The 26,599-nt window shown below is 46.5% G+C and overlaps 2 protein-coding genes across 2 annotated transcripts in view; both read right to left on the bottom strand.

The window, feature by feature from the left end:
- LOC119567445 (maestro heat-like repeat-containing protein family member 1) overlaps positions 1–26,599 on the bottom strand; it is an 850,842-nt gene that overhangs the window by 95,041 nt on the left and 729,202 nt on the right. The window lies entirely within an intron of this gene.
- LOC114020177 (butyrophilin subfamily 1 member A1-like) overlaps positions 1–26,599 on the bottom strand; it is a 53,945-nt gene that overhangs the window by 25,772 nt on the left and 1,574 nt on the right. The window contains 1 exon segment of the mRNA XM_037913574.2: positions 3,275–3,391. Within this exon segment, the coding sequence (XP_037769502.2) occupies positions 3,275–3,380 (106 nt within the window). The 5' untranslated portion in view covers positions 3,381–3,391.

Raw genomic sequence — 26,599 nt, 5'->3', positions numbered from 1 at the left:
CCACAAGTCCTCCTTTTCTTTTTGCGAATACAGACTAACACGGCTGCTACTCTGAAACCTGTAAATTATTGTTATACCAGATACAGGGTGAAACCTCATTGAATCTGGTGGGTGTAATAGCCACCTTTCATTCAGAATAAATGTTAGAAGCAATGAAGCTCCTTTATGGAGTAAAGTAGCTGAAACTTTCAGAGCCACCACTCAAATTACATGCCATGTGCAAGTCTGGTCAAGAGCTGAGCTATGCGGGAGGAGTGCAAATACAGACGGATGGGTATTGCTTTGGTAGAGCTGTGTGCTTGTGTGTGAGAGCAGAAGCAGAGAAAAAACACTAAAGAAGCAGACAGAAAAGGCTGCAAAGAAGGGCCAGAGACAGCCAGAAAAGCACTTGAAGCATGTGAAAGCTAAGAGAGAACTCGTTGGGCAAAGTTTTGGTTGAAAGAGGCTTGGAATTGTGAGCAAAGAAATTGCCTCCTGCTGTTTGATTCCTACTGTATTCAATGATGCGGGACTTTGTGTACATTCTATGTAAATAAAAAGGATTTCATCAAATAAATACCTGAATCCATCAGCAATTTCTCTTTCTAATGGAAAGAACTCATAAGACCCTGAATACTGGCTACCCACTCATGTCTAAAGGGTTAATATTATGTTTATGTAAGCAGGGTCTGAATGAATGCTTCCCTGACAGCTAGCTGGGAGTGGGAGAGACTCCCGGTGTGTTTATGTAAATACAATTTGTTCCTGCTCTGCTTACATATTCAACAGATGCAGAGGTGTCAAAGTGATCAACTTTAACTGGTGTTGGGTACAAATCACCTTAGTACTGAATGCAGAAGTAGTGAAATGCTGTTACCAATGTTGTAATTATTGTGGGAATACAGAGAAGCAGGACTGTGCTTAACCTGTCCCAAATAAGGGGGACCATCCTCAGTTGAAAGAACCTTGTTAAGCCAGGGGCTCGAATGTCAGCGCCCTGTGAAAGTAAGAGGGGTGGGGACAAGTATCCCAGTGAGAAGGCGGCATACCTTCACCAAAGGTCCTACCTAGACTGGTTCAACCTTTTCCTCCCCACAGGTCAAAGAATAGCATTAAATAGGCTTCATTAAAACCTCTTTGTTATTTTAATTGTTCAATCAGAGCTGAAATCATTTGTGGTGGGACTGGGTTTCTGCCCTGCCTGCTAAGAGCTAAAATTACTAAGAGACTGATGTGCAGAGGACACAGCAGAGAGGCAGATGGCAGCAGAAGGTGACTGACAGCTGGTGAATGAGTGGCTGTTGAGGCAGAGAGGTGCAACAAGCAGCCAGCAGGGCAGTGGCAGAGAAGCGTGATGAGTGGCTAGCAGGGCAGCTGGTGGAGAAGCAAGGTAAGCGGCCAACAGGGCGGCTGGTGGAGAGGTGTGCCAACAGTGGTGACCAATCAGCCAGCAGGCTGACAGTGGAGAGGCGCGGTGAGCATGGTGAGCAGGCATCTGGCAGGGTGGCTGGCAGAGAGGGGCAGCGAGCGAGTGCCCGAGCAGCGCTACAAGTAAGGAGCCTCTATACCCCCTCTCCACACAAGGTGGGAGGTGAAGTCTGCAGATGCACCTCTGAACTCTGGGTCTGCACTAACCAAGGACAGCAACTGTGAGTGGGGTGCAGAGAAGGTTTGGGCATGTGAAGGGGGCTTTTGGGTTGCTGGACTTAAGAACCTGAGGGGAAAAGGACACTGCCCAACCTACTTGAGGTTGGGTCGTTTACCCATGGTTTATTTTTATGGACCCTAGTTGCAGTGTTTTCCCAAATTAACACCGAGTTGCTTCCCTCCTTTTATTAAAGTTTCTTTTCTATACTCAGACTCTATGCTTGTGAGTGGGGAAGTATTGCCTCTCAGAGGCGCCCGGGGTGGTGTGTAAATTTCCTAGGATACCAGGTGGAGGATTGAGCCAGTTCTGTGTTGTGTCGACGGAAAGGAACCCCTAGATATTGAACACGGCCCTGACTGCTGCTGGTCCACCAGGCAGGAAGGTTATATTTTAAAAAATACTGAAATACATTCCCAGCACTTGTCATGGGAGCAAGTGAGAGGATCACAAAATGTCCCCAACCCCAGTTACAGTGACAGGGTGATAAGGTTCAGTCACTCTACATTGTGCTCTGAAATGTGCCACAACATAAAGAAAATTAACTCAGAGAGAAAAATTACTTTTCTTTTGCCTCCTCAGTCCTGTCAGCCTCATGCAGTAGTGTGCTATGCAAATAAAATAGGATTAGATCTGATAAACTAGGCAACAAAATATGGAGGAAATTTTAAAGGGCTGGAAATCTGATCCCAATCCCATTGAACGAATGGAACAGTTCCCATTTACTTCAGTGGGATTTGGATCAGCCCTAATGGGCTCTCCTTCTTTTGTTGCTCAGGTTCACAGGCTGGGGAATCCTTTAATCTCCAGAGGGCTAGTTTCAATTTAAGATAGTGCAAAGTGTAGCATTCTACTTGGTTAGCTGTGCTCTGCACATGGAACACTGTGTACCTGAGCTCTGTGATCTGCTCTGACTTCCAGTATATTTTGTGTGCACTTCAAAGCACTGGTTTTTGACATATGAAGCATTAAGTGGTTTGGGACCAGATTAGTGCCTCTTTCCTAATGTGATGTCCCAGAGACTGAGAGCCCATGGAGTGTCTGAGCTAACAACCCCACCGGTTCTAATGGGACACTTTCAATAAAGGGTCGTCAGCTGTGTATCTCATTTACCCTCTTGTCCAACCTACTGACTTGTAGTCCCTGCTCTCTCTAGGTGATTGAGAAGGGAGTGAGTGGAAGAGGACGTCAGTGCATTAAGGTGAGTGAGGCAGTTATTAGTCCTGAAGGTTTGGACAGGCAGTGAAGACACTTTTTAAAAAACCACTGTTGTTTCTGTTTGGAATTTGGGGCGTTTTTTGTTCAGCCTTCTGTTTACAACTAAACATCTTACTGGGCATCTTTTCAAACCCCTGCTATTTATTTACTTAGATTTTTATCCTCCTTCAATAACAGAGTGTTATCCATTGCTGACAACTTTTAAAAATACATGCATGAATAAGCAAACCTAAAAACTATCCCAAGAACAATGCAACAACCCAGCAACAGGATAAGCAGAGCAAAATTGAATAAAGAAGTTGCCAATCTTGCTTTGTGGTTCTGTTTACACACTGTAAGTAGTTCCATTGTCTTCAAGTGAAGCCCATTTGTAAGTCACGGTAAGCCTAGATAAATCATATAAGAAACTGCAGAAAGAGACGGGATTCCTACCTGATTCCAACCTGTGAAGAGAACAAGTAATGAAGAAAATAATCAAATCAGGCAGAGAGCATCTGGCTGTGGTGCTATAGCAGAATGAGAGAACCTGCATCCTCATGGGAACTTGGTCTAGATAACAGGATGGACATGGAGAAAAACAAACAAACATCATAGTAAACAAAACAGTGATTATGAGATGCTGGTTATTGGATTTTGAGGGACAGAAGATCACAGAGAACACAAATAAAATGGGATATATGCATTGCCAAGTAAATTTATTGTGTTATGCAGTTAGAGCAGCCATTCCATTAAAGTTGAAAACATGTTTCTATTATGAGTCTGAGTTTGTCCCATTCCCACCCAATCCACACTGCTCCCCACCTCGAGGTCGCTGCTTCCCCCACTCCTTTATATCCTGCTTCTCCCCTCTGGGTCCTCCCTGCCCAAAGGTTCCTGCTTTTCCTCAATTCCACTTTTCCCTCTCCAGATGCCTGCTTTCCCCAACTCTGGTTCCCTGATTCCTCTCTCCCTCCATTTTCCCCTCTCCAGGGGAGAGCCCTAATCACTAGGCTATTGACTAGCCTGAGATGGAAAAAGAAAAGGAGTACTTGTGGCACCTTAGTGACTAACCAATTTATCTGTAGCCTGAGATGGAGTTTTTTCAATCTTTCCTGGTGGATCTGTTCCACTTTGAGTAAATAATTAAATATTTATTAGAGCAGGAACTTGAACCTGAGTCTTCTACAGCCAAGAGGAGGGCTCTAATCACCAAGCCACCCTCTCTCCTCCACTGTAGCACTGCTGAACATATAATTTAATACAGAGTGGAACAGCTCCAACAAGAGAGCCTGAGAAACAGAGACAGAGAAATATACAGGAAATGAGCCAGAAAAGTCACAATACATTCAACTGCAGTGAGAGTCCTGGAGCTTCTTTTATTCCTTTGATAAATTCAGAACTTCTCTTTACATCAGCAGGAGATTTGCCGTGGTTAACTCCAGCTGCTAGTTACTAGTTCTGCCTCACTAGTATACCATAACAGAAATATCCAAGAAAAAAGCTCAGAGACATGGGATGCTTTCATGGAAGTATCTGAATGATCCTATTACATGCATTCCTCTTCCCCCTTCTCCATCCTCTCTACCCACTTCCTTCCCTCCCCATCTCTAGCCCTCTCCTCTGAACTTTGCTTCTATTCTTTACTTAACTTCATAATTTTTCTTTAACTAGTTGATTTTCCATAAGGAGATTTTGTTTGTAAATTGTTTAATGCAAATAATTGAGGTATATTTTGACCATTCATATTATATATATATAGTTGCAAGTATGGCTAACATTAAGTAGCAAATGGTTAATATATTATGAGAATTTAATATAGTTTATTATGTTTGTTTTTCTCTATGTGTATATATATATATATATATTTTAAAAAGTTAAAAAAAAACAGAGAAAATAAGACTCAACTTCAGGAGGTTTACAAGGAAAAAGTAGCAGGAGGGGGACTGCCTCGGAGAGAAAATAAAATCACGCTGCTCTGTAGAACCTTGCTGATCCACGGATGCAAGGAGTCCCCAGGTCCAGCCATGCACTGGAATCATGAGGGGTTAGGGGGTAGATGTTCCCGGTACAGTGGAAACATGAGGAGGGTGGGGTGGGGTAGATGTTCCCGGTGCACTGGAATCATGGGGGGCGGGGAGAGGGCTAGATGTTTTTGGTACACTGGAATCGTGAGGAGGATGGGGTGGGGTAAATGCGAGCAAAGCAGCTGTGTCCATATCGTAATGCTCCAACCTGCCAGCAGCAGCAGCCAGAGCCCAGAGCTGCTTCCTGAGCCTGGATGGAGGGGCTGCCTCTGCTATTGAAATCAGGTTCAAAGAAATAAAAGTTCAAAGAAATAAAGCTAAGGGGAAGGGTGGGCATGAAATGGTGGATTTGCTCTGTGCAGTTTGTTGCTAGACTGAGAACTGAATTCCAGCATTGCAGTGACTGATCTGGTAAAGTTGTTTGAATTCATCGTGTCTGTATTTTCTGCAGGGTATTTTGCTGTAGTGAGATCAGACACATTTCAGCTTCTTCTGCTATCAAAAAGCTAAGCAGTTTGCTTTCCCTTTTAACTTTGAAAGAATCAGTGAAGGAAATAAAATGGTGCGAACCCACCCTTTGGCTGGGGCTCTTGATCTATTGAATGAAGCCTCCTTTTCCACAACATCCTTGCTGTAAACCCAGAGGCACAGTCTGACTTCTGTATTTGCAGGGTAGAGGGCTTAATAAGTACAGGTCTGACTTTGGATGCCCTCTGCAAGTCCCCCAGGAGTTCACCCGGCTGTGAACCAAGCAGCACTTGGGGATGCAGGGAGAGCAGCAGCGCAGAGCTCGGGGAGGAAGCCCCTGGACACCCGGCTCCCCTCCCCTCCTGCCAGGCGCTGACGGCACTCGGCTGCTGTGGGGACATCCCATGTGCATCTCTGTCAAGGGGAAATGACTCTGGCAGGCTCTGGAGTGCTCTGATAAAAGCTCCTGCAGCTGCCTCTTTCCTTCCCCTTTTCTCTGAAAACCATGTTTTTTCCCCAGCAAAGTGACCACTACGGCTGCAGCCCCAGCACAGAACCGGTGCTCTGGCCAGCATGAGCCTCCTGCTGCCTGAACCAAGACCGGTAGGGCCAGATTTAGGGAAAATGGCACTCTGGGTGAACTTGTATTTTGCTGCCCCCCACATCACCCCTGGCCCCACAGGCTTACTGGGATCCCCCCATCGCCTCTGGGCCCTGCTGCTTCTCCAAGTTTGTATTGAAGAGGTGCCACAGCTCAGCCCTGGCACAAATTAAGAATTGGCAGGCGGCCTGATACCAGCAGCTCCTGGCTGAGTGCCCAGCTCTGAAGGCAACGCCACCACCACCAGCAGCACAGAAGTAAGGGTGGCCTGGTATATGCTGTATTGCCACCCTTATTTCTGTGCTGCTGCTGCGGCTCCTGGTGCCTGATGCTCTGCCTGCGGCTCAAGGTCAGTTTCATGCTGTCACAAGGAGGCTGCATCTTGCCAGAGCCCAGGGCCCTCCTGCAGCTCTCTGGACACTACTGGCTCACTGGGGTGCCATTTCAGATTTTGTGGGGTGGGGGGCAACTTTAACCATGATTCCAGAGGCTACTTAGGCACCTGAAAACTCTTGGGTTTTTTGCAGATAATAAGTTAGGAATTAGCTGACAGGAGCACTACGTCTAATTCTTATATAAAGAAAGAAAAAATACATACAAACTCCTATTAAAGCCACTGTCATAAATATAAAGGGAAGGGTAAACACCTTTAAAATCCCTCCTGGCCAGAGGAAAAATCCTCTCACCTGTAAAGGGTTAAGAAGCTAAAGGTAACCTCGCTGGCACCTGACCAAAATGACCAATGAGGAGACAAGATACTTTCAAAAGCTGGGAGGAGGGAGAGAAACAAAGGGTCTGTGTCTGTCAGTATGCTGCTTTTGCCGGGGATAGAACAGGAATGGAGTCTTAGAACTTTTAGTAAGTAATCTAGCTAGGTATGTGTTAGATTATGATTTCTTTAAATGGCTGAGAAAAGAACTGTGCTGAATAGAATGACTATTCCTGTCTGTGTGTCTTTTTTGTAACTTAAGGTTTTGCCTAGAGGGATTCTCTATGTTTTGAATCTAATTACCCTGTAAGGTATCTACCACCCTGATTTTACAGAGGTGATTCCTTTACTTCTATTTACTTCTATTTCTATTAAAAGTCTTCTTGTAAGAAAACTGAATGCTTTTTCATTGTTCTCAGATCCAAGGGTTTGGGTCTGTGGTCACCTATGCAAATTGGTGAGGATTTTTACCAAACCTTTCCTAGGAAGTGGGGTGCAAGGGTTGGGAGGATTTTGAGGGGAAAGACGTGTCCAAACTACGTTTCCCAGTAAACCCAGTTAGAGTTTGGTGGTGGCAGTGGATATTCCAAGGGCAAAGGATAAAATTAATTTGTACCTTGGGGAAGTTTTAACCTAAGCTGATAAAAGTAAGCTTAGGAGGTTTTCATGCAGGTCCCCACATCTGTACCCTAGAGTTCAGAGTGGGGGAGGAAACTTGACAGCCACATTTTAAGTTTATATGTAAATTTAGATCAGGAGATAATACAGCAAGATATTCCCAATCCCAAACCTTGAGGTATCAGTTCTGAAGCTTTAACACAGATATCAGAAACACAAGTTTGATATGTTGTACACTATCGTTAATAATAAAAATAAATAAAATCTGACAGACCACTCTGTGTTCCTGGCGTTATCTACTCTATTTTAGTCAATTGTTTTTCACTCCCCCCAAAAAGTATTTACTTAATTGTAACATACATGATTAAGGTTTTTTCTCTTTTATTAAAAATGGGACTTTATTTTTCTAATTATTTTGGCATTTATGTTTACCAATCACAACCATGTATGTGACTCACTAACATTTGACTCCATCATTGCTATTAGGTATCATAGTTGGAACTGCATTTATTTTCATATGAATTTTAAGGTTTTCTTACAGATATAACTAAAAATATCACTTGAAAATAAGTGACTTTCATCTGCCCAGGGTCTAAAGTTATGTGTTTAGCTAATGTTTTTTAACCTGGCAGTGCTCAGGTGAGTACAAGCTAAAGTTATATTCTAGGAGGATGTTATTATTTGATTATACCATTTTAAATAATTAATGACAAAGCACAAAATAGTAATAAAAATAAGGAAAATTACTGCAGCCAGGACAGATTAGACATTTTAGAACTCACTACTCAATGAATTAAATATAAGCATAAGAGGGAAATAAAATCATGAAATGCACAGACCAGTCAAAACACTAAAATAACAGCACTGTAATCCTTAACCAATTTTGAAAGAATAATATTAAAGTGAACATATGTGCATTGCACATTTCAACAGGAAGTACCAAAAAGTAACAACCACAACAACAGTAATACAAGTGTATGTTGGGGCAGCATGAGAGACAGTGTGTGTGAGCGTGAGAGAGACAGTGTGAGTGTGTAAGTGACAGTGCGAGCATGTGAGAGAGACAGAGAGTGTGTGTTGGGGAAGTGTGAGACACAATATGCTGTCGCTTTAAGCACAGTACTCACTCGTCTCAGGTGTTATTCAGTCCAATAGCTCCCACTCCTGACCCAGAGGCAGCAGCACAGACTCTTGTCCCCCTCCTCCCCCAGCTCAGTGGACATCGGGTACACAGGCAGGGGAGATGGGGATACCCCGACATCAGCCCCCCCCCCCACAGCAGACAGGAGGCTCCCAGGAGCAGCTTGGCCCGGGCGGTTCCAAGCAGGGAGGCGGGAGGGGACAGATGGCCGGCTGCAGATGGCCGAAGAGCAGCGGGGGAAGGAGGGACAAGACACCCCTGCTCCAGAGGCACCAGCCAGCACATCATAGAATCATAGAATATCAGGGTCGGGAGGGACCTCAGGAGGTCATCTAGTCCAACCCCCTGCTCAAAGCAGGACTAATCCCCAATTAAATCATCCCAGCCAAGGCTTTGTCAAGCCTGCCCTTAAAAACTTCTAAGGAAGGAGATTCCACCACCTCCCTAGGTAACACATTCCAGTGTTTCACCACCCTCCTAGTGAAAAAGTTTTTCCTAATATCCAACCTAAATCTCCCCCACTGCAACTTGAGACCATTACTCCTTGTTCTGTCATCTGCTACCACTGAGAACAGTCTAGATCCATCCTCTTTGGAACCACCTCTCAGGTAGTTGAAAGCAGCTATCAAATCCCCCCTCATTCTTCTCGTCCGCAAACTAAACAATCCCAGTTCCCTCAGCCTCTCCTCATAAGTCATGTGTTCCAGTCCCCTAATCATTTTTGTTGCCCTCCGCTGGACTCTCTCCAATTTTTCCACATCCTTCTTGTAGTGTGGGGCCCAAAACTGGACACAGTACTCCAAATGAGGCCTCACCAATGTCAAATAGAGGGGAACGATCCCGTCCCTCAATCTGCTGTCAAATGCCCCTACTTATACATCCCAAAATGCCATTGGCCTTCTTGGCAACAAGGGCACACTGTTGACTCATATCCAGCTTCTCGTCCACTGTAACCCCTAGGTCCTTTTCTGCAGAACTGCTGCCTAGCCATTCGGTCCCTAGTCTGTAGCGGTGCATGGGATTCTTCCGTCCTAAGTGCAGGACTCTGCTGTTGTCCTTGTTGAACCTCACCAGACTTTGGGCTACTGTAGTGGCTGCAGCTCTTCTGCACGGCTTGGCACTACTAGAAACCTGTTCCACAATGCTTGGGACTGGGAAGCAAATTCCCTGCTGCAGAACTGCTTCCCCACATCGGAGCCTGAGTTTTGTGGAAGACTTAGTGCTGGTTCCCATGTGATGCTGGACGTCACCCAGAGCAGGAACAAGTACTCCGGAGATCCCAGCTCCTTGGCCATGTGCCTCAGGCCACTGCAACAGGCTGCCCACCCTAACAGCCTACCCAGGGAACACTCACAACTGAAACACAAATCAAAGGAGAAAACAAACAAACACCTACCCCTGTCTCAAGTGTCTGTAAGAAACGTCTCAGCAGTTCCAGGATCCTTGTAAAAAGAAAAGGAGGACTTGTGGCACCTTAGAGACTAACAAATTTATTTGAGCATAAGCTTTCGTGACCTACAGCTCACTTCATCCTTGTAGGTTCCCATCTCCCCCTGCCTTAAAGATACAATTAACGAAGAAGATTCTAAACTATGAATTCAAGTATCAGGGGGTAGCCGTGTTGGTCTGTATCCACAAAAACAACAAGGAGTTCAGATGCAGACGTGGTTTTTTTACCCATGAAAACTTATGCCCAGATAAATCTGTTAGTCTTTAAGGTGCCGCAAAACTATGAATTGTTTCAGTTGAGTGTCCGGTTTAAGTCCCGTGCTTTCTAGTGGGCAGTTGAATCTCCCCCTCACTCTATTGCAGTGACTGAGGCCAAATAACAATGGGAGGGAATTACTCAGAAATCACAAGATCTTAGTGTCAGGAAAAGAAAAAAGAGAACTCCTTTTGTGGGAAGAAACACTGCTTACCGTGACAACAATCTGTTTTACTCCTGCGGGAATTCTGTGCCACTGCAGCGCAGCAGAAAAATGCCTCCCCCCCACCCCCCCACAGAAAAATGCCTCCTCTCCCCAATTCTCTTTAATTTAGCAGGAAATGGTTTCTGTGGAGAAGCAAAGAGAAGCTGCACCAGTGCTAACTCACCCCTCCCGGCAGCTCAGTGTCTCTTTAGCAGCCAGGGAGAGGCAAATCACTGGCGGGAACTGGAAAGGGAGTCTGGGAATGCCCCGGCTGCCAGGGGTGGGGAGGAGAACAGAGATGGAGTTCTGCCTTCCCCTCCCCATTCCCTTCCCTTCCCTGCAGAGAGCAGCCAGGGCTGGGTCAGATCAACCTCCAGGAACTTCCCCTGCCCGCAGGAAGCTCTGCACTGTGAAGGGGTCTCGGTGGGGGGGTTCCAGGTGTGAGGGGATGAAAATCAGTGGGGGGGCTGTGTGTGGGGGGTCCAGATGCATGGGGGTTGGGCCAGACAGGGGGAGCAGCTCCCCATACATTGACCCCTTCTCCCACCTGCACCCCACACTGAGCCCCTCTGCATTGGGAGCCCTATACACCCAGAAGCCCTCATCAAGCAACCTGAACCCAAACCCCCACCCCCAAGCCTCACACCCTGCATCAGGAGCCCCTCGCACCCAGAATCCCCCCACCAAGCCCCGCAAACCCTGACCATGGAGCCTCATACCATGCATAGGGAGCCCCCCCCAGACCCCTAACTCACTGAGCCCCAAACAGCGGCAGCCTGACCCACCAAGTCCCACTCCCCCAACCCCTCCCCCCCCGCACACACACACTGAGCCCTAACCACCTTCACCTGGACTCCCCTGTAGAGTCCCAGTCCCCCTGCACCCAGAACCCCGCACCAAGCCCCTGTATATCCAGATTCTCACACACACCTGCCCCCCACCCTCACTCAGCTGCCCGCACCCAGATTGCACCACACAGAACCCTGGTACTCTTGAGGAATTCTGTACCGAAAAAGTAAATATTTTAAAATTCTGAGAAGTTAGGCATATTTTATTTTTCAAAATGACACAGTAACACAATAACAATATAATCACACCATTTTCAATTATTTTGGTAATTTATTTCAATGTATTTGGTGATTATACTGTGTTATCTTGAAAAATAAAATTTGCAGAATTTTGCAGAATTTTAAAATATTGTGTGCACAATTTTTATTTTTTTGGCACAGAATTTTTAAATTTTGGTGCAGAATTCCCTCAGGAGTACTATTTGAAATCGTCAGCCTCCATTCAAATCTGGTTTGGGCTTAGCCAAAAGAGGAGTTTCATTGATTTTCTGACTAATTGCCCCACGCTAGCTCAGAGGACCAATCAAGGGTAGGGAAACGCTGGGTGGAACAACAGGTTTTGAGGCTAAGTTTTGGGGTGACTTTACTTCTGCAGCGTTTTGCATTCCAGAGTCTCCTTGTGCTGCAGCATTAACCCTCACTTCCACGCTGGGGAGTTTTGGCAGACCTATCTCAGGATTTCTGAGGTTTATCCACTGGGGAGAGTGACTTACTGCAGGGCAACTACCAAGAAGCAGGGTTACCAACCACTCCCTTTCCCTCTCTGCTGGCTGCTTTGCAGTTCCTGAGCCTGCTTCAGCATCTGGACCTGCTCTGTGACATCTGCGGCAGCCACTGCCTTCAGTCACCCTCAGACTCTGCTACAAAGGGGGTGGGGGGAAGGGTAGACAGAGGGAGCCCAAATGGGAGGGGAGAGATGACAGAATGTGTTCAGGGGCCAAACTGTTTCCAGAAATGGGTCAGACAGGTGGAAGCAGGGGAAGGAGAGAGTCAACGGGGCAAAGTCAGGGGTAGGAGCCTGGGTTAAGAACTGCAGGGATGCAATGCCAGACAGGGGCAGGGGGGATAAAAGTTGTCACAAATGGAACATGTTTCCAGAACTGACCATCATAGAATATAAGGGTTGGAAGGGACCTCAGTGTTAGGATATAGATATTCAGGCCTGTCTGTAAAGGCCTATACTCTAAGAATTTAGGTATATTCTTATCACTTGGCTAGTTATAAAGGTATAAAAGAAAGAATCAAAATCACTGTCTGCCGGTGTAAGGGTCTTCTCTTACTGTGACCGTCTGAGGCCCTGTTCTTAGGCTAAGGCCTTTGCCTAAGCAGCAGAGGCAGCCATAAGTTGGGAAGCGACCGGTCACCTCCTCACTTTCCAACCTAGTCACATTGAAATAGGGTGCTATTGTGCTGTTAGGAATACAATCCTGTCCTGATAATGCCTATCACCTCCAGAGAAAGGGAAGTGCCTAGAAGATGTAAAAGGAAACTTAGTTTGATAGCATCCTGTCTGGCGAGAACTCACTTATCAATAGCTGGGATGTGAAATCCTCATTTCTGTATTTGTTCTATCACTATAGTCCCCATTTCCCCATTGTTTGTATAATCTCTGTCTGGTTCTGTGATTTTTTCTGTCTGCTGCATAATTAATTTTGCTGGGTGTAAACTAATTAAGGTGGTGGGATATAATTGGTTACATAATCATGTTACAATATGTTAGGATTGGTTAGTTAAATTTCAGGAAAATGATTGGTTAAGGTATAGCTAAGCAGAACTCAAGTTTTACTATATAGTCTGCAGTCAATCAGGAAGTGGGTGTGTGGGGTGGAAATGGGAACAGGGAATGGGGGTGGGGAAATTGGAATCATGTTTTGCTAAAGGGGGAAATGGGAACAGGGAATGGGGGTGGGGAAATTGGAATCATGTTTGGCTAAGGGCAGGAATGGGAACAGGGACACACGTGTAAGGCTCTGCGGTGTCAGAGCTGGGAAGGGGGACACTAAGGAAGGAAACTGGAATCATGCTTGCTGGAAGTTCATCCCAATAAATATTGAATTGTTTTCACCTTTGGACTTCGGGTATTGTTGCTCTCTGTTCATGCGAGAAGGACCAAGGAAGTAAGCGGGTGAAGGAATAAGCCCCCTAACACTCAGGAGGTCATCTAGTCCAACCCCCTGCTCAAAGCAGGACCAATCCCCAACTAAATCATTCTAGCCAGGGCTTTGTTAAGCCAGGCCTTAAAAACCTCTAAGGATGGAGATTCCACTACCTCCCTAGGTAACCCATTCCAGTGCTTCACAACCCTCCTAGTGAAATAGTTTTTCCTAATATCCAACCTAGACCTCCCCCACTGCAACTTGAGACCATTACTCCTTGTTCTGTCATCTGCCACCACTGAGAACAGCCTACCTCCATCCTCTTTGGAACCCCCCTTCAGGTAGCTGAAAGCAGCAGGCTGCTATCAAATCCTCCCCCTCACTCTTCTTTTCTGCAGACTAAATAATCCCAGTTCTCTCAGCCTCTCCTCATAAATCATAGAATCATAGAATATCAGGGTTGGAAGGGACCTCAGGAGGTCATCTAGTCCAACCCCCTGCTCAAAGCAGGACCAACCCCCAATTTTTGCCCCAGATCCCTAAATGGCCCCTTCAAGGATTGAACTCACAACCCTGGGTTTAGCAGGCCAATGCTCAAACCACTGAGCTATCCCTCCCCCCCAATCATGTGCTCCAGCCCCCTAATCATTTTTGTTACCCTCCGCTGGACTCTTTCCAATTTCCAATTTTTCCACATCCTTCTTGTAGTGTGGGGCCCAAAACTGGACACACTACTCCAGATGAAGCCTCAGCAATGCCAAATTGAGGGGGAATGATCATGTCCCTCAATCTGCTGGCAATGCTCCTACTTATACATCCCAAAATGCTGTTAGCCTTCTTGGCAACAAGGTCACACTGTTGACTCATATCCAGCTTCTCGTCCACCTAGGTCTTTTTCTGCAGAACTGCCGCTGAGCCCTGGTCTACACTACGAGTTTAGGTTGAATTTAGATCGATTTAATCCTGCACCCTTCCACTTGACAAAGCCATTTTTGTCGACTTAAAGGGCTCTTAAAATCGATTTCTGTACTCCTCCCTGATGAGGGGATTAGCGCTGATATAGACATTGCCAAGTCGAATTTGGGGTAGTGTGGATGCAATTTGACGGTATTGGCCTCCGGGAGCTATCCCACAGTGCTCCATTGTGACCGCTCTGGACAGCACTCTCAACTCGGATGCTCTGGCCAGGTACACAGGAAAAGCCCCGGGAACTTTTGAATTTCATTTCCTGTTTGGCCAGCGTGGCGAGCTCATCAGCAGAGGTGACCATGCAGTCCCAGAATCGCAAAAGAGCTCCAGCATGGACCAAATGGGAGGTACTGGATCTGATCCCTGTATGGGGAGACGAATCCGTGCTATCAGAACTCCGTTCCAAAAGATGAAATGCCAAAATATTTGAAAAAATCTCCAAGGGCATGATGGACAGAGGCTACAACAGGGACACACAGCAGTACTGCATGAAAATTAAGGAGCTCAGGCAAGCCTACCAAAGAGGCAAACGGCCACTCCGGGTCAGAGCCCCAGACATGCCGCTTCTATGATGAGCTGCATGCAATTCTAGGGGGTGCCCCTACCACTACCCCACCCCTGTCCGGGGACACATGCAAGAGGGGAGTCTCACGCAAAAGGGATGAGGATTTTGGGGATGAGGAAGATGATGATGAGGAGGAGGATAGCGCACAGCAGGCAAGTGGAGAATCCCTTCTCCCCGACAGCCAGGAATTGTTTATCACCCTGCAGCCAACCCTCCCAAGGTGGGCTCCCGGACTATGAAGCCGGAGAAGGCACCTCTGGTGAGTGTACCTTTGTAAATATAATACATGGTTTAAAAGCAAGCATGTCTAATGATTAATTTGCCTTGAAGACTTGGGATGCATTTGCCGCCAGTACAGCTACTAGAAAAGTCTGTTAACGTGTCTGGGGATGGAGCGGAAATCCTCCAGGGACATTATTAAGGGGACATTCAGAGGTGGCTGTTCCTGCTGGGCTGTTTGCCTGTGCTGAAAAGAAATCATCCCCGCTTTTAGCCACGTGGTGGGGGGGACCCGTTCACGCTGAGCTGTTCGCGTTTGGCTGGCAGGGATCTTCCCTGATACTAGTCACACGGTGGAAGGAGGGGTGAAGCAATCATCCCAGAGAATTGGGAGGCGGGGGTTTAGTTGGGTTTGTGCTGCATGTCAACCCGAAAACCGCAGCCCCTCCTTTTAAATGGCCAAACCAACGGGTGCTTGGTATGGGAAAGGAGGGAGCTGCTGTGTGAAACCATTCCACATGTTATGAAGGTTGAAGAAGCTGAAAGACTGTGGCTTACCATGGCCGCCTGCAAGCCGAATTCTGTTGCCCGGCCCTGCGTGTGTGATCTCTCACACCAAACTGGCAGACCCTCAATATAAGAGACAAAATGAGACCTTGTCCTGAAAGCACATGTGCTATGTAATGTTAACAGCTTGGTTCACCGTGAAAGAGTCTACCCATTGTTCTCTAAAATGTGTCTTTTTAAGTACTACCCTACCTTTTTTTCCTCCCACAGCTGCAAATGTTTCAATGCTCCCCCTATCATCTCCATCCCAGAGGCTAGCGCAGATAAGAAGGCGAAAAAAACGCACTCACGATGAAATGTTCTCTGAGCTCATGCAGTCCTCCCGCACGGAAAGAGCTCGGCAGAATGCATGGAGGCAAACAATGGCAGAGTCCAGGAAACCAGAAAATGAATGCGAGGACAGGAGGGATGAGCAAAATGAGAGGTGGTGGCAGCGTGATGAGAGAAGGCAGGATGCAATGCAGAGGCTACTGGGGGATCAAACTGATATGCTCCGGTGTCTGCTGGAGCTGCAGGAAAGGCAGCAGGAGCACAGATGGCCGCTGCAGCCCCTGTGTAACTGCCCCCCCCTCCTCCCCAAGTTCCATAGCCTCCTCACCCAGACGCCCAAGAACACAGGAGGTGGCTCCGGGCACCCAACCACTCCACCCCAGAGGACTGCCCAAGCAACAGAAGGCTGGCATTCAATAAGTTTTGAAGTGCAGTGTGGCCTTGTCCTTCCCTTCTCCCCCACCCCTCCTGGGCTACCTTGGCAGTTATCCCCCTATTTGTGTGATGAATTAATAAAGAATGCATAATTTTGAAACAACGACTTTATTGTCTCTGCAAGCGGTCCAATCCTCTAATTTGCCTAGGTTCCTCTGTATCCTATCCCTACCCTCCAGTGTATCTACCACTCCTCCCAGTTTAGTGTTGTCTGCAAACTTGCTGAGGGTGCAATCCACACCATCCTCCAGATCATTAATGAAGATACTGAACAAAACCGGCCCAAGGACCGACTCTTGGGGCACTCCATCTCAGCACTCCCACCCTTCCCCCAGAGTTCCCAAAGGCAGGGTTGAGCCCCATGTCTAGACAAGGCTGCCCTTCTCTGTCTGGAATGATGCAGTCAGCTTCTAAGGGAGGCCTCATTCAGTGACAGATTTTACACCCACACCATCCTATAGTGCGAGTTTATTCTTTATGATCCTATAGCTTCAATGCTGACTGAGTTCCTGGATTGTCCATCCCCTGAGCCCAGGGCGTGTTCCCAGGGAAGGTCAAGTGATGAATTCATATGGGGAGCAATGAATGCTCACTTCTGCAGGAAAAGAACTATAATCAAATAAAAAGAATGAGGAGTCCTTGTGGCACCTTAGAGACTAACAAATTTATTTCAGCATAAGCTTCCGTGGGCTAAAACCCACTTCATCGCAACATCCCTTGTTTCATGTTCTCTGTGTATAGATATATCTTCCTACTGTATTTTCCACTGCATGGATCCCATGAAGTGGGTTTTAGCCCACGGAAGTTTATGCCCAAATAAATTTGTTAGTCTCTAAGGTGCCACAAGGACTCCTTGTTCTTTTTGCTGATACAGACTAACGCAGCTGCCACTCTGAGACCTATAGTCACTGGAGCAGAGTTCTGCACCCTGCATCTTCTATCTGCCAGAGCCCCGACCACCAGGGTACAGAGTCATTGTTGCTTTCTTCACTTTCTTGCTGTGGCTCAGTGACTTTTGATTATTTATTCACAGTGGAACAGCTTCACCAGGAGAGACTAAGGGAACCTCTCATCAGAACATTCTATAGCTCAGTGCTTGGGGCTTTCATCTAAGGCAGATGTGGACAAACTATGACCCGCGGGCCACATCCGGCCCACAGGACCATCCTGCCCGGCCCTTCAGCTCCCGGCCAGGGAGGCTAGCCCCCGACCCCTCCCCTGCTGCCCCCCCTCCCCCGCAGGCACTCTGGCCACGGTGGCGGCACAGCTGCCAGTCCTGCCGCTCTGGGCAGGGAGCGGGGGGGGGGGGGGGGGTTGGATAGGGGCAGGGGGTCCCGGGGGGCGGTCAGGGGACAAGGAGCAGGGGGGGTTGGATGGGTCGGGGATTCTGAGGGGGATTCTGAGGGGGGCAGTCAGGGGGCGGGAAGTGGGAGGGGGCAGATAAGGGGCAGGGCCCAGGCTGTTTGGGGAGGCCCTCTGTACAGTTTCGCAACCCTGATGTGGCCCTTGGGCCAAAAAGTTTGCCCACCCCTGACCTAAGGAGTCACTTGCACTCAGTAGGAGACCCTTTCTCCCCACCAAGAAGAGTGGAATTGAACCTAAATCTCCCACTCGTCTAAAAGTTATAAAGAATCTGCCTCTGGATTTTGCATGAGTCCCATTCCAGTATGCTCAGAACACATACAGTGGATCAGGCCCCACAGGTGTCCCACTGCCTGTCTTCTGGTTTAAGGATCCCATTGGTGCTTAGACATGAGTTAGGTGTCTGGATGCCTAGAGTGAGGCAGCAGTGCTCATGCCCAGAAGCAGAAACTTAGATGCCATGTTGGCACTGAGTGAGTTTCATCTGCCTAGAGGGGTAGGTGGCAGCTAAGCAGGGGTTGTCTGGATTTCACCGGCACCTAATTCTGGGAGTTAGGCACCTAAATCTGGGCTTTAGGCACCTAAGTCCCTTAGTGATCTGGGTTTTCACCTCTCTGTGCCTCAGTTTTTCTATCTGTAAAATGGGGATAGTAAATTTATGTCCATTGTAAAATACTTGAGGTCCAAAGATGAAAAGACAGAAGCTGACAGGCATGAGATTGTTTTTCAACATGAATGACTGGATCAGTTTCAGAGGAAGAAGAAGGGTTGCAAGTGCTTTGGAGGATAGGATTAAAATTCAAAATGATTTGGACAAACTGGAGAAAGGTCTGAAGTAAATCAGATGAAATTCAATAAGGACAAATGCAAAATACTACACTTAGGAAGGAACAATCAATTGCACGCATACAAAATGGGAAATGACTGCCTAGGAAGGAGTACTGCGGAAAGGGATCTGGGGGTCATAGTGGATTGCAAGCTAAACATGAGTCAACATTGTAACGTTGTGGCAAAAAAAGCAAACATCATTCTGGGATGTATTAGCAGGAATGTTGTAAGCAAGACATGCGAAAAAAGAAAAGGAGGACTTGTGGCACCTTAGAGACTAACAAATTTATTTGAGCATAAGCTTTCGTGAGCTACAGCTTACTTCATCGGATGCATTCAGTGGAAAATATAGTGGGGAGATATATACACAGAGAACATGAAACAATGGGTAATACCATACACTCTGTAACGAGAGTGATCAGGTAAGGTGAGCTATTACCAACAGGAGAGCGGGGGGGGGGAACGTTTTGTAGTGATAATCAAGGTGGGCCATTTCCAGCAGTTGACAAGAACGTCTGAGGAACGGGGGTGGGGGTGGGGGGGAATAAACATGGGGAAATGGTTTTACTTTGTGTAATGACCCATCCACTCCCAGTCTTTATTCAAGCCTAAGTTAATTGTATCCAGTTTGCAAATTAATTCCAATTCAGCAGTCTCTCGTTGGAGTCTGTTTTTGAAGTTTTTTTTGTTGAAGAATTGCCACTTTTAGATCTGTAATCGAGTGACCAAAGAGATTGAAGTGTTCTCCGACTGGTTTTTGAATGTTATAATTCTTGACGTCTGATTTGTGTCCATTTATTCTTTTACATAGAGACTGTCCAGTTTGGCCAATGTACATGGCAGAGGGGAATTGCTATCACATTGGTAGATGTGCAGACATGAGAAGTAATTCTTCCGCTCTACTCTGTGCTGATTAGGCCTCAGCTGGAGTATTGTGTCCAGTTTTGAGCGCCACATTTCAGGAAAGATGTGGACAAATTGGAGAAAGTCCAGAGAAGAGCAACAAAAATGATTAAAGGTCTAAAAAACATGACCTATGAGGGAGGATTGAAAAAAACTGGGTTTGTTTAGTCTGGAGAAGAGAAGACTGAGGGGGGGCATGATAACAGCCTTCCAGATATAAGGTTGTTACGAGGAGGAGGGAGAAAAATTGTTCTCCTTAACCTCTGAGGATAGGACAAGAAGCAATGGGCTTAAATTGCAGCAAGGGCGGTTTAGGTTAGACATTAGGAAAAACTTCCTAACTGTCAGAGTGGTTGTCAAGGTTCCTCCCCCACTCTGAACTCTAGGGTACAGATGTGGAGACCTGCATGAAAGACCCCCTAAGCTTATTCTTACCAGCTTAGGTTAAAAACTTCCCCAAGGTACAAGGTTTGCCTTGTCCTTGAACAGTATGCTGCCACCACCAAGCGTTTTAAACAAAGAACAGGGAAAGAGACCACTTGGAGTCGTCTTCCCCCAGAATATCCCCCCCCGCACCGCCCCGCAAGCCCTACACCCTGTTTCCTGGAAAAGGCTTGATAAGAATCCTCACCAATTGGTACAGGTGAACACAGACCCAAACCCTTGGATCTTAAGAACAATGAAAAATCAATCAGGTTCTTAAAAGAAGAATTTTAATTAAAGAAAAGGTAAAAGAATCACCTGTGTAAAATCAGGATGGTAAATACCTTACAGGGCTATCAGATTCAAAACAGAGAGAATCCCTCTAGGCAAAACCTTAAGTTACAAAAAGACACAAAACCAGGAATACACATTCCCTCCAGCACAGCTTATTTTACAGGCCATTAAACAATAGAAAATCTAATGCATTTTCTAGCTAGATTACTTACTAACTTTACAGGAGTTGTAAGGCTTGCATTCCTGGTCTGTTCCCAGCAAAAGCATCACACAGAGAGACCAATCCCTTTGTCCCCCCCTCCAGATTTGAAAGTATCTTGTCCCCTCAGTGGTCATTTTGGGTCAGGTGCCAGCGAGGGTACCTTAGCTTCTCAACCCTTTACAGGTGAAAGAATTTTGCCTCTGGCCAGGAGGGATTTTATAGCACTGTATACAGACAGGTGGTTACCCTCCCTTTATATTTATGACAGTGGTTAAGCACTGGAATAAATTGCCTAGGGAGCTGGTGGAATCTCCATCATTGGGGATTTTTAAGAGCAGGTTGGACAAACATCTGTCAGGGATGGTCTAGATAATACTTAGTCCTGCCTTGAATGCAGGGGACTGGACTAGATGACCTCTCAAGGTCCCTTCCAGTTCTAGGATTTCTATGATTCTATTATTCTAATTTCTGCTGGCTGGACTGGGGAAACTGGAAAGGGAGACTGTGAAGAAATGAGGTGAAAATGCCACCAAATTTTCCAAAGAAATTTCCCATCTTAACAAGCTGATCAGTGAGATGGAAGGGAAGTGCCAGCAGCCAACAGGCAGCAAGTGAATTCCTGCAGGGGAAGAAGCTCATCTAAGAAATGCAGGTGGAGAAGCTTATCTAAGAAATGCAAACAGACCTGGAGAAAGGAGGGGCGGTGGGCAGCTGGGTTAAAAAGCTGAGCACAGAAAGCATGCATTCAGAGGCAGCCTGAACCTTTTAGAGCAGGCCTGAAAAATGACACATTTTCACCCCTATGACATATACTCAATTCCTGTCCACCATTATCTCCTGACTCTGCACAGGACTGGCCTAGTGAGCAGGGCTAGGGTCAGTGATATGATATTAGAAAGACTTTACTGACTTAGTGTGTGTGTGTGCATGTGCATCTGTTCATGCATCCTCTTTTACGTGGCTCCTGCTGCAGAGAAAATGATAGTCCAGTAGTTCAGGTGTTGGTTAACCTGAGAGACCCAGGCTTAATTCCTGCTCTGTGTGAACTCAGACAAGTCACTTCTTCTGCCTGTGCCTGACTTTTCCTCTTCTAAAGTAGGAATAAAAACCCTTCCCCACCTTCCAGAGGTGTTGTGAGACTGAACGTATCAAAGCTTGGGAGGTGCTCAGATAGTGCAGGGATGAGAGCCAGAGAAGCACCTGCAGTAGCTAGAAGTGGAGCCATTTCCTTCCCACATCAAAGCACTAACAAATCACACTGGGTTGTCTCCAACTTTCCTGATTTCACCCTGACTCTTTCAATAGCTGGCATTTCTCTTAATGCCCCAGCTCTTGCAATCCTATGGTGAGAGGAGAATCTCAGCTCTCATTCTAACAACAGTCAGTTTCTTGCTCTTGTGGTGGAGTAGAAAAACTTGAGAACACGACTAGAAGAAAATCTCAGTGCTCAGAAAACCAAAAAGTCCAAAATGTATTTTTTTAGAAAATAAATCTCATGTTTCCTTTAGTTAATCTCATGATTTTTGAACACTTGGTGCTTGCAAAATTGCATTGGCATTGATCAGTTTATGTTTTCCGGTCTTTCTTTCTTTCTTTCTCTTTCTTTCTTTCTTTCTTTCTTTCCAAATAGTGCAAATATATCAAAATACCAGATTTATCATAACACACAAAGTAAGTAAAGAGGGTTAGACTAAAGGGAGGGGAGGAGAAGCAACTTACCTACGTTAAGGGTCTACATTAATATAGACCTCTAAAAAGTGAGCCCAAATGAAAACTTTGAATTTTTCAGGCCTTCCCTTTGTACAGAATGCCGGTCATTCATTAGGTGTGAGCTCAGCCATATCACTGACCCGGGCATAAATGTTTGGTGCGGACTGAGTTGTCCATTTTTGCAGGACTAATTTTCCAGCAACCCAAGTTGCACACTGGAACCACACCCCCTTCTTACCAAATATTCCTGATACATGGAGGTTATGTCCAAGAATAAAACATAAGAGGGAGGGCTCCAACTTAGCATCCAATATCAATTTGGCCCTTTTACCCACCCCGTACAAGAATTTCCCAAAGCATATGAGCTATTGTAGCACCAAGACAGTTAAATTTCTAATAGTGATCAACATTTAGGAAGCCCTTTACCATTAGCCTATGTGGGGACCACTTTATTTGAAAGGTGGTCTGCAGTTGCTTTTTTTAACATTAGATACAATTGTATTCCATTGGGTCAGAGATATCTGTGTATCCAAATCTCTATTCCAAGCAGCTCTTGAGTTATCAGTCTTTGACTGAGCTTTTTAGGCCAGAAAACAGTAAAAGGATATTGCTGGCTGAATAAATCCAGGAAGTTTCCTACAAAATAATAAAAGTTCTGGAGGTTCTGGAGCTCCCAATACATCCAGTCCAAATACATTGGTAAACCAATGTTTTAACTGTTATTTAAATGTTCCAGAGCAGGGCAAGGCAAATTGTTACTGTAGGTCTACAAATGGTTTAAACTGATTACTGTCAATTAGCCAAGACAGTCATAATTCCTCTCTCCATCCAATCCCTCCACATCAAAGTTTTGCCATTGATTTTAAATACAGGATTACACCATAGAACCGCTTCTACATGGAAGGAAGGATGGAAGCAGAACTTTCTAACTACATTTGACCAGGCTTGTTCTGCAGCAACTCTTGTAGGAGCTCATGAGCCAATAAATCTATAATAATTTGAACCTACAATCATAGGTGCCGACTTTCACTGTTCCCGGTGGGTGGTCGACCCCACCCCCGCCCTTGGCCCTGCCTCTGCACAGCCCTCACCCCACCCCCATCCCATCCCTTTCCCAAAATCCCCACCCCATTCCACCCCCTTCCCCGAAGTCCCAACCCCTGCCCCCCCTCTTCTCTCTCTTCTCTGCCTCCTCCCCTGAGCCCACCGTGTCCCCGCTCCTCCCTGCTCCCTCCTGGAAAGTCCTAAGTGCCGCCAAACAGCACGGGGAGGTAGGCAGAGGAGTGGAGACATGGCTTGTTTGTGGGGGGGAAGGAGTTGAAGTGGGATGGGGGGTGAGGGGAGCTTGGCTGCCAGTGGGTGCAGAGCACCCACTAATTTTTCCCTGTGGGTGCTCCAGCCCCGGAGCACCGATGGAGTCGGCGCCTATGCCTACAATGCATGAAACGGGGAGAGAGTACTAATTCTCATTCAATGTAAATTCACGGTGGGGTTAGTACAGTTATATGTAACAGCCACAAAGATGACTTAACAAAAAGGAGGTAGAATAATTAAGGCTAAGATGTGTAATAAACTAAAATTCACTAAAAACCATCCAGATGAGTCGAAAGAATAGTAAATATGGCAGGCGACCAGCTTGGCTTAACGGTGAAATCCTAGCGGATCTTAAACATAAAAAAGAAGCTTACAAGAAGTGGAAGGTTGGACATATGACCAGGGAAGAGTATAAAAATATTGCTCGGGCATGTAGGAATGAAATCAGGAGGGCCAAATCGCACCTGGAGCTGCAGCTAGCAAGAGATGTCAAGAGTAACAAGAAGGGTTTCTTCAGGTAAGTTGGCAACAAGAAGAAAGCCAAGGAAAGTGTGGGCCCCTTACTGAATGAGGGAGGCAACCTAGTGACAGAGGATGTGGAAAAAGCTAATGTACTCAATGCTTTTTTTGCCTCTGTCTTCACTAACAAGGACAGCTCCCAGACTGCTGCGCTGGGCATCACCACATGGGGAGTAGATGGCCAGCCCTCTGTGGAGAAAGAGGTGGTTAGGGACTATTTAGAAAAGCTGGACGTGCACAAGTCTATGGGGCCGGACGAGTTGCATCCGAGAGTGCTAAAGGAATTGGCGGATGTGATTGCAGAGCCATTGGCCATTATCTTTGAAAACTCGTGGCGAACGGGGGAAGTCCCGGATGACTGGAAAAAGGCTAATGTAGTGCCAATCTTTAAAAAAGGGAAGAAGGAGGATCCTGGGAACTACAGGCCAGTCAGCCTCACCTCAGTCCCCGGAAAAATCATGGAGCAGGTCCTCAAGGAATCAATCCTGAAGCACTTACACGAGAGGAAAGTGATCAGGAACAGTCAGCATGGATTCACCAAGGGTAGGTCATGCCTGACTAATCTAATAGCCTTCTATGATGAGATTACTGATTCTGTGGATGAAGGGAAAGCAGTGGATGTATTGTTTCTTGACTTTAGCAAAGCTTTTGACACGGTCTCCCACAGTATTCTTGTCAGCAAGTTAAAGAAGTATGGGCTGGATGAATGCACTATAAGGTGGGTAGAAAGTTGGCTAGATTGTCGGGCTCAACGGGTAGTGATCAATGGCTCCATGTCTAGTTGGCAGCCGGTGTCAAGTGGAGTGCCCCAGGTGTCGGTCCTGGGGCCGGTTTTGTTTAATATCTTCATAAATGATCTGGAGGATGGTGTGGATTGCACTCTCAGCAAATTTGCGGATGATACTAAACTGGGAGGAGTGGTAGATACGCTGGAGGGCAGGGATAGGATACAGAGGGACCTAGACAAATTGGAGGATTGGGCCAAAAGAAACCTGATGCGGTTCAATAAGGATAAGTGCAGGGTCCTGCACTTAGGACGGAAGAACCCAATGCACAGCTACAGACTAGGGACCGAATGGCTAGGCAGCAGTTCTGCGGAAAAGGACCTAGGGGTTACAGTGGACGAGAAGCTGGATATGAGTCAGCAGTGTGCCCTTGTTGCCAAGAAGGCCAATGGCATTTTGGGATGTATAAGTAGGGGCATAGCGAGCAGATCGAGGGATGTGATCGTTCCCCTCTATTCGACATTGGTGAGGCCTCATCTGGAGTACTGTGTCCAGTTTTGGGCCCCACACTACAAGAAGGACGTGGATAAATTGGAGAGAGTCCAGCGAAGGGCAACAAAAATGATTAGGGGTCTGGAACACATGACTTATGAGGAGAGGCTGAGGGAACTGGGATTGTTTAGTCTGCGGAAGAGAAGAGTGAGGGGGGATTTGATAGCTGCTTTCAACTACCTGAGAGGTGGTTCCAGAGAGGATGGTTCTAGACTATTCTCAGTGGTAGAAGAGGACAGGACAAGGAGTAATGGTCTCAAGTTGCAGTGGGGGAGGTTTAGGTTGGATATTAGGAAAAACTTTTTCACTAAGAGGGTGGTGAAACACTGGAATGCGTTACCTAGGGAGGTGGTAGAATCTCCTTCCTTGGAAGTTTTTAAGGTCAGGCTTGACAAAGCCTTGGCTGGGATGATTTGATTGGGGATTGGTCCTGCTTTGAGCAGGGGGTTGGACTAGATGACCTCCTGAGGTCCCTTCCAACCCTGATATTCTATGATTCTATGATTCATGGAAGCCGTGACCTGTCTGTGACTTTTGCTGCCGCAGCTTCACGGTTTCTCCTGCCACCATGGTGGCTGGGAGCTGCGGGGGTTCCCCCTGCCCCTCCCCGTGTGCAAGGCTGTCATGCATGTGCATCGCTGGACCCCTGCCAGGGCCCTGCTGGCTGCCAGCTCTAGTCCCTTGGCCCCAGGGGCTGAAGCAGAAAAGGTTACAGAGGATTCCTTGACTTCTGTGACCTCCATGACATAAACATAGCATTAAGGACAATTAGTCAAGTAGGGGAAATGAAATTCCCCCAGAGATAGGGGGGACAGGGGGAGCTGTAATTTGTTCAGAGCCAGGATAGGTTTCTTGCCTGCTCCTGAAAGAAATATTCTAAAAATATTATTGAATTTCTTAAAATAAATGAGGAATGGAAACAGGGAGGCAGCTCAGGACCTGTGACATTCTGGGAACAATGGTCATTTCCAAAGCAGCCTTAGTGTCAATGAGCATCAGACTTTTAAAACACTGATTCCAGTTTAAGCAAGTTTTTAGCATGTAAAAAGAAAAGGAGTACTTGTGGGACCTTAGAGACTAACAATTTTATTAGAGCATAAGCTTTCATGAGCTACAGCTCATTTCATCTGATGTAGCTCACGAAAGCTTATGCTCTAATAAATCTGTTAGTCTCTAAGGTGCCACAAGAACTCCTTTTCTTTTTACGGATACACACTAACACGGCTGCTACTCTCAAACCTGTTTTTAGCATGTGAATTTCACTTCACTCCTTAGACACACAGCCCCAGCTCCTGCAAGCTCATCATCACAGGCAGAAGCTAATGCCCATTTGAAGCCCCCGTGACTCTCCACACCAACACATGGGGTGACTGCAGGATCAGAGTCCTAATGGTATTGTTTTCACAAAAGCCTCCGGGGCTGTAATGTCACCAGCTTTCCTGCTTTTTCAATTCTCAATCAGTTTCTCAACTTTCAGTGAACTAGTCATTGAACTAAACTAGTTGA

The sequence above is a fragment of the Chelonia mydas genome, chromosome 14 (genome assembly GCF_015237465.2).
Source record: "Chelonia mydas isolate rCheMyd1 chromosome 14, rCheMyd1.pri.v2, whole genome shotgun sequence".
Lineage (NCBI taxonomy): Eukaryota > Metazoa > Chordata > Testudines > Cheloniidae > Chelonia > Chelonia mydas.
This window is presented reverse-complemented; position numbering and strand designations above follow the sequence as displayed.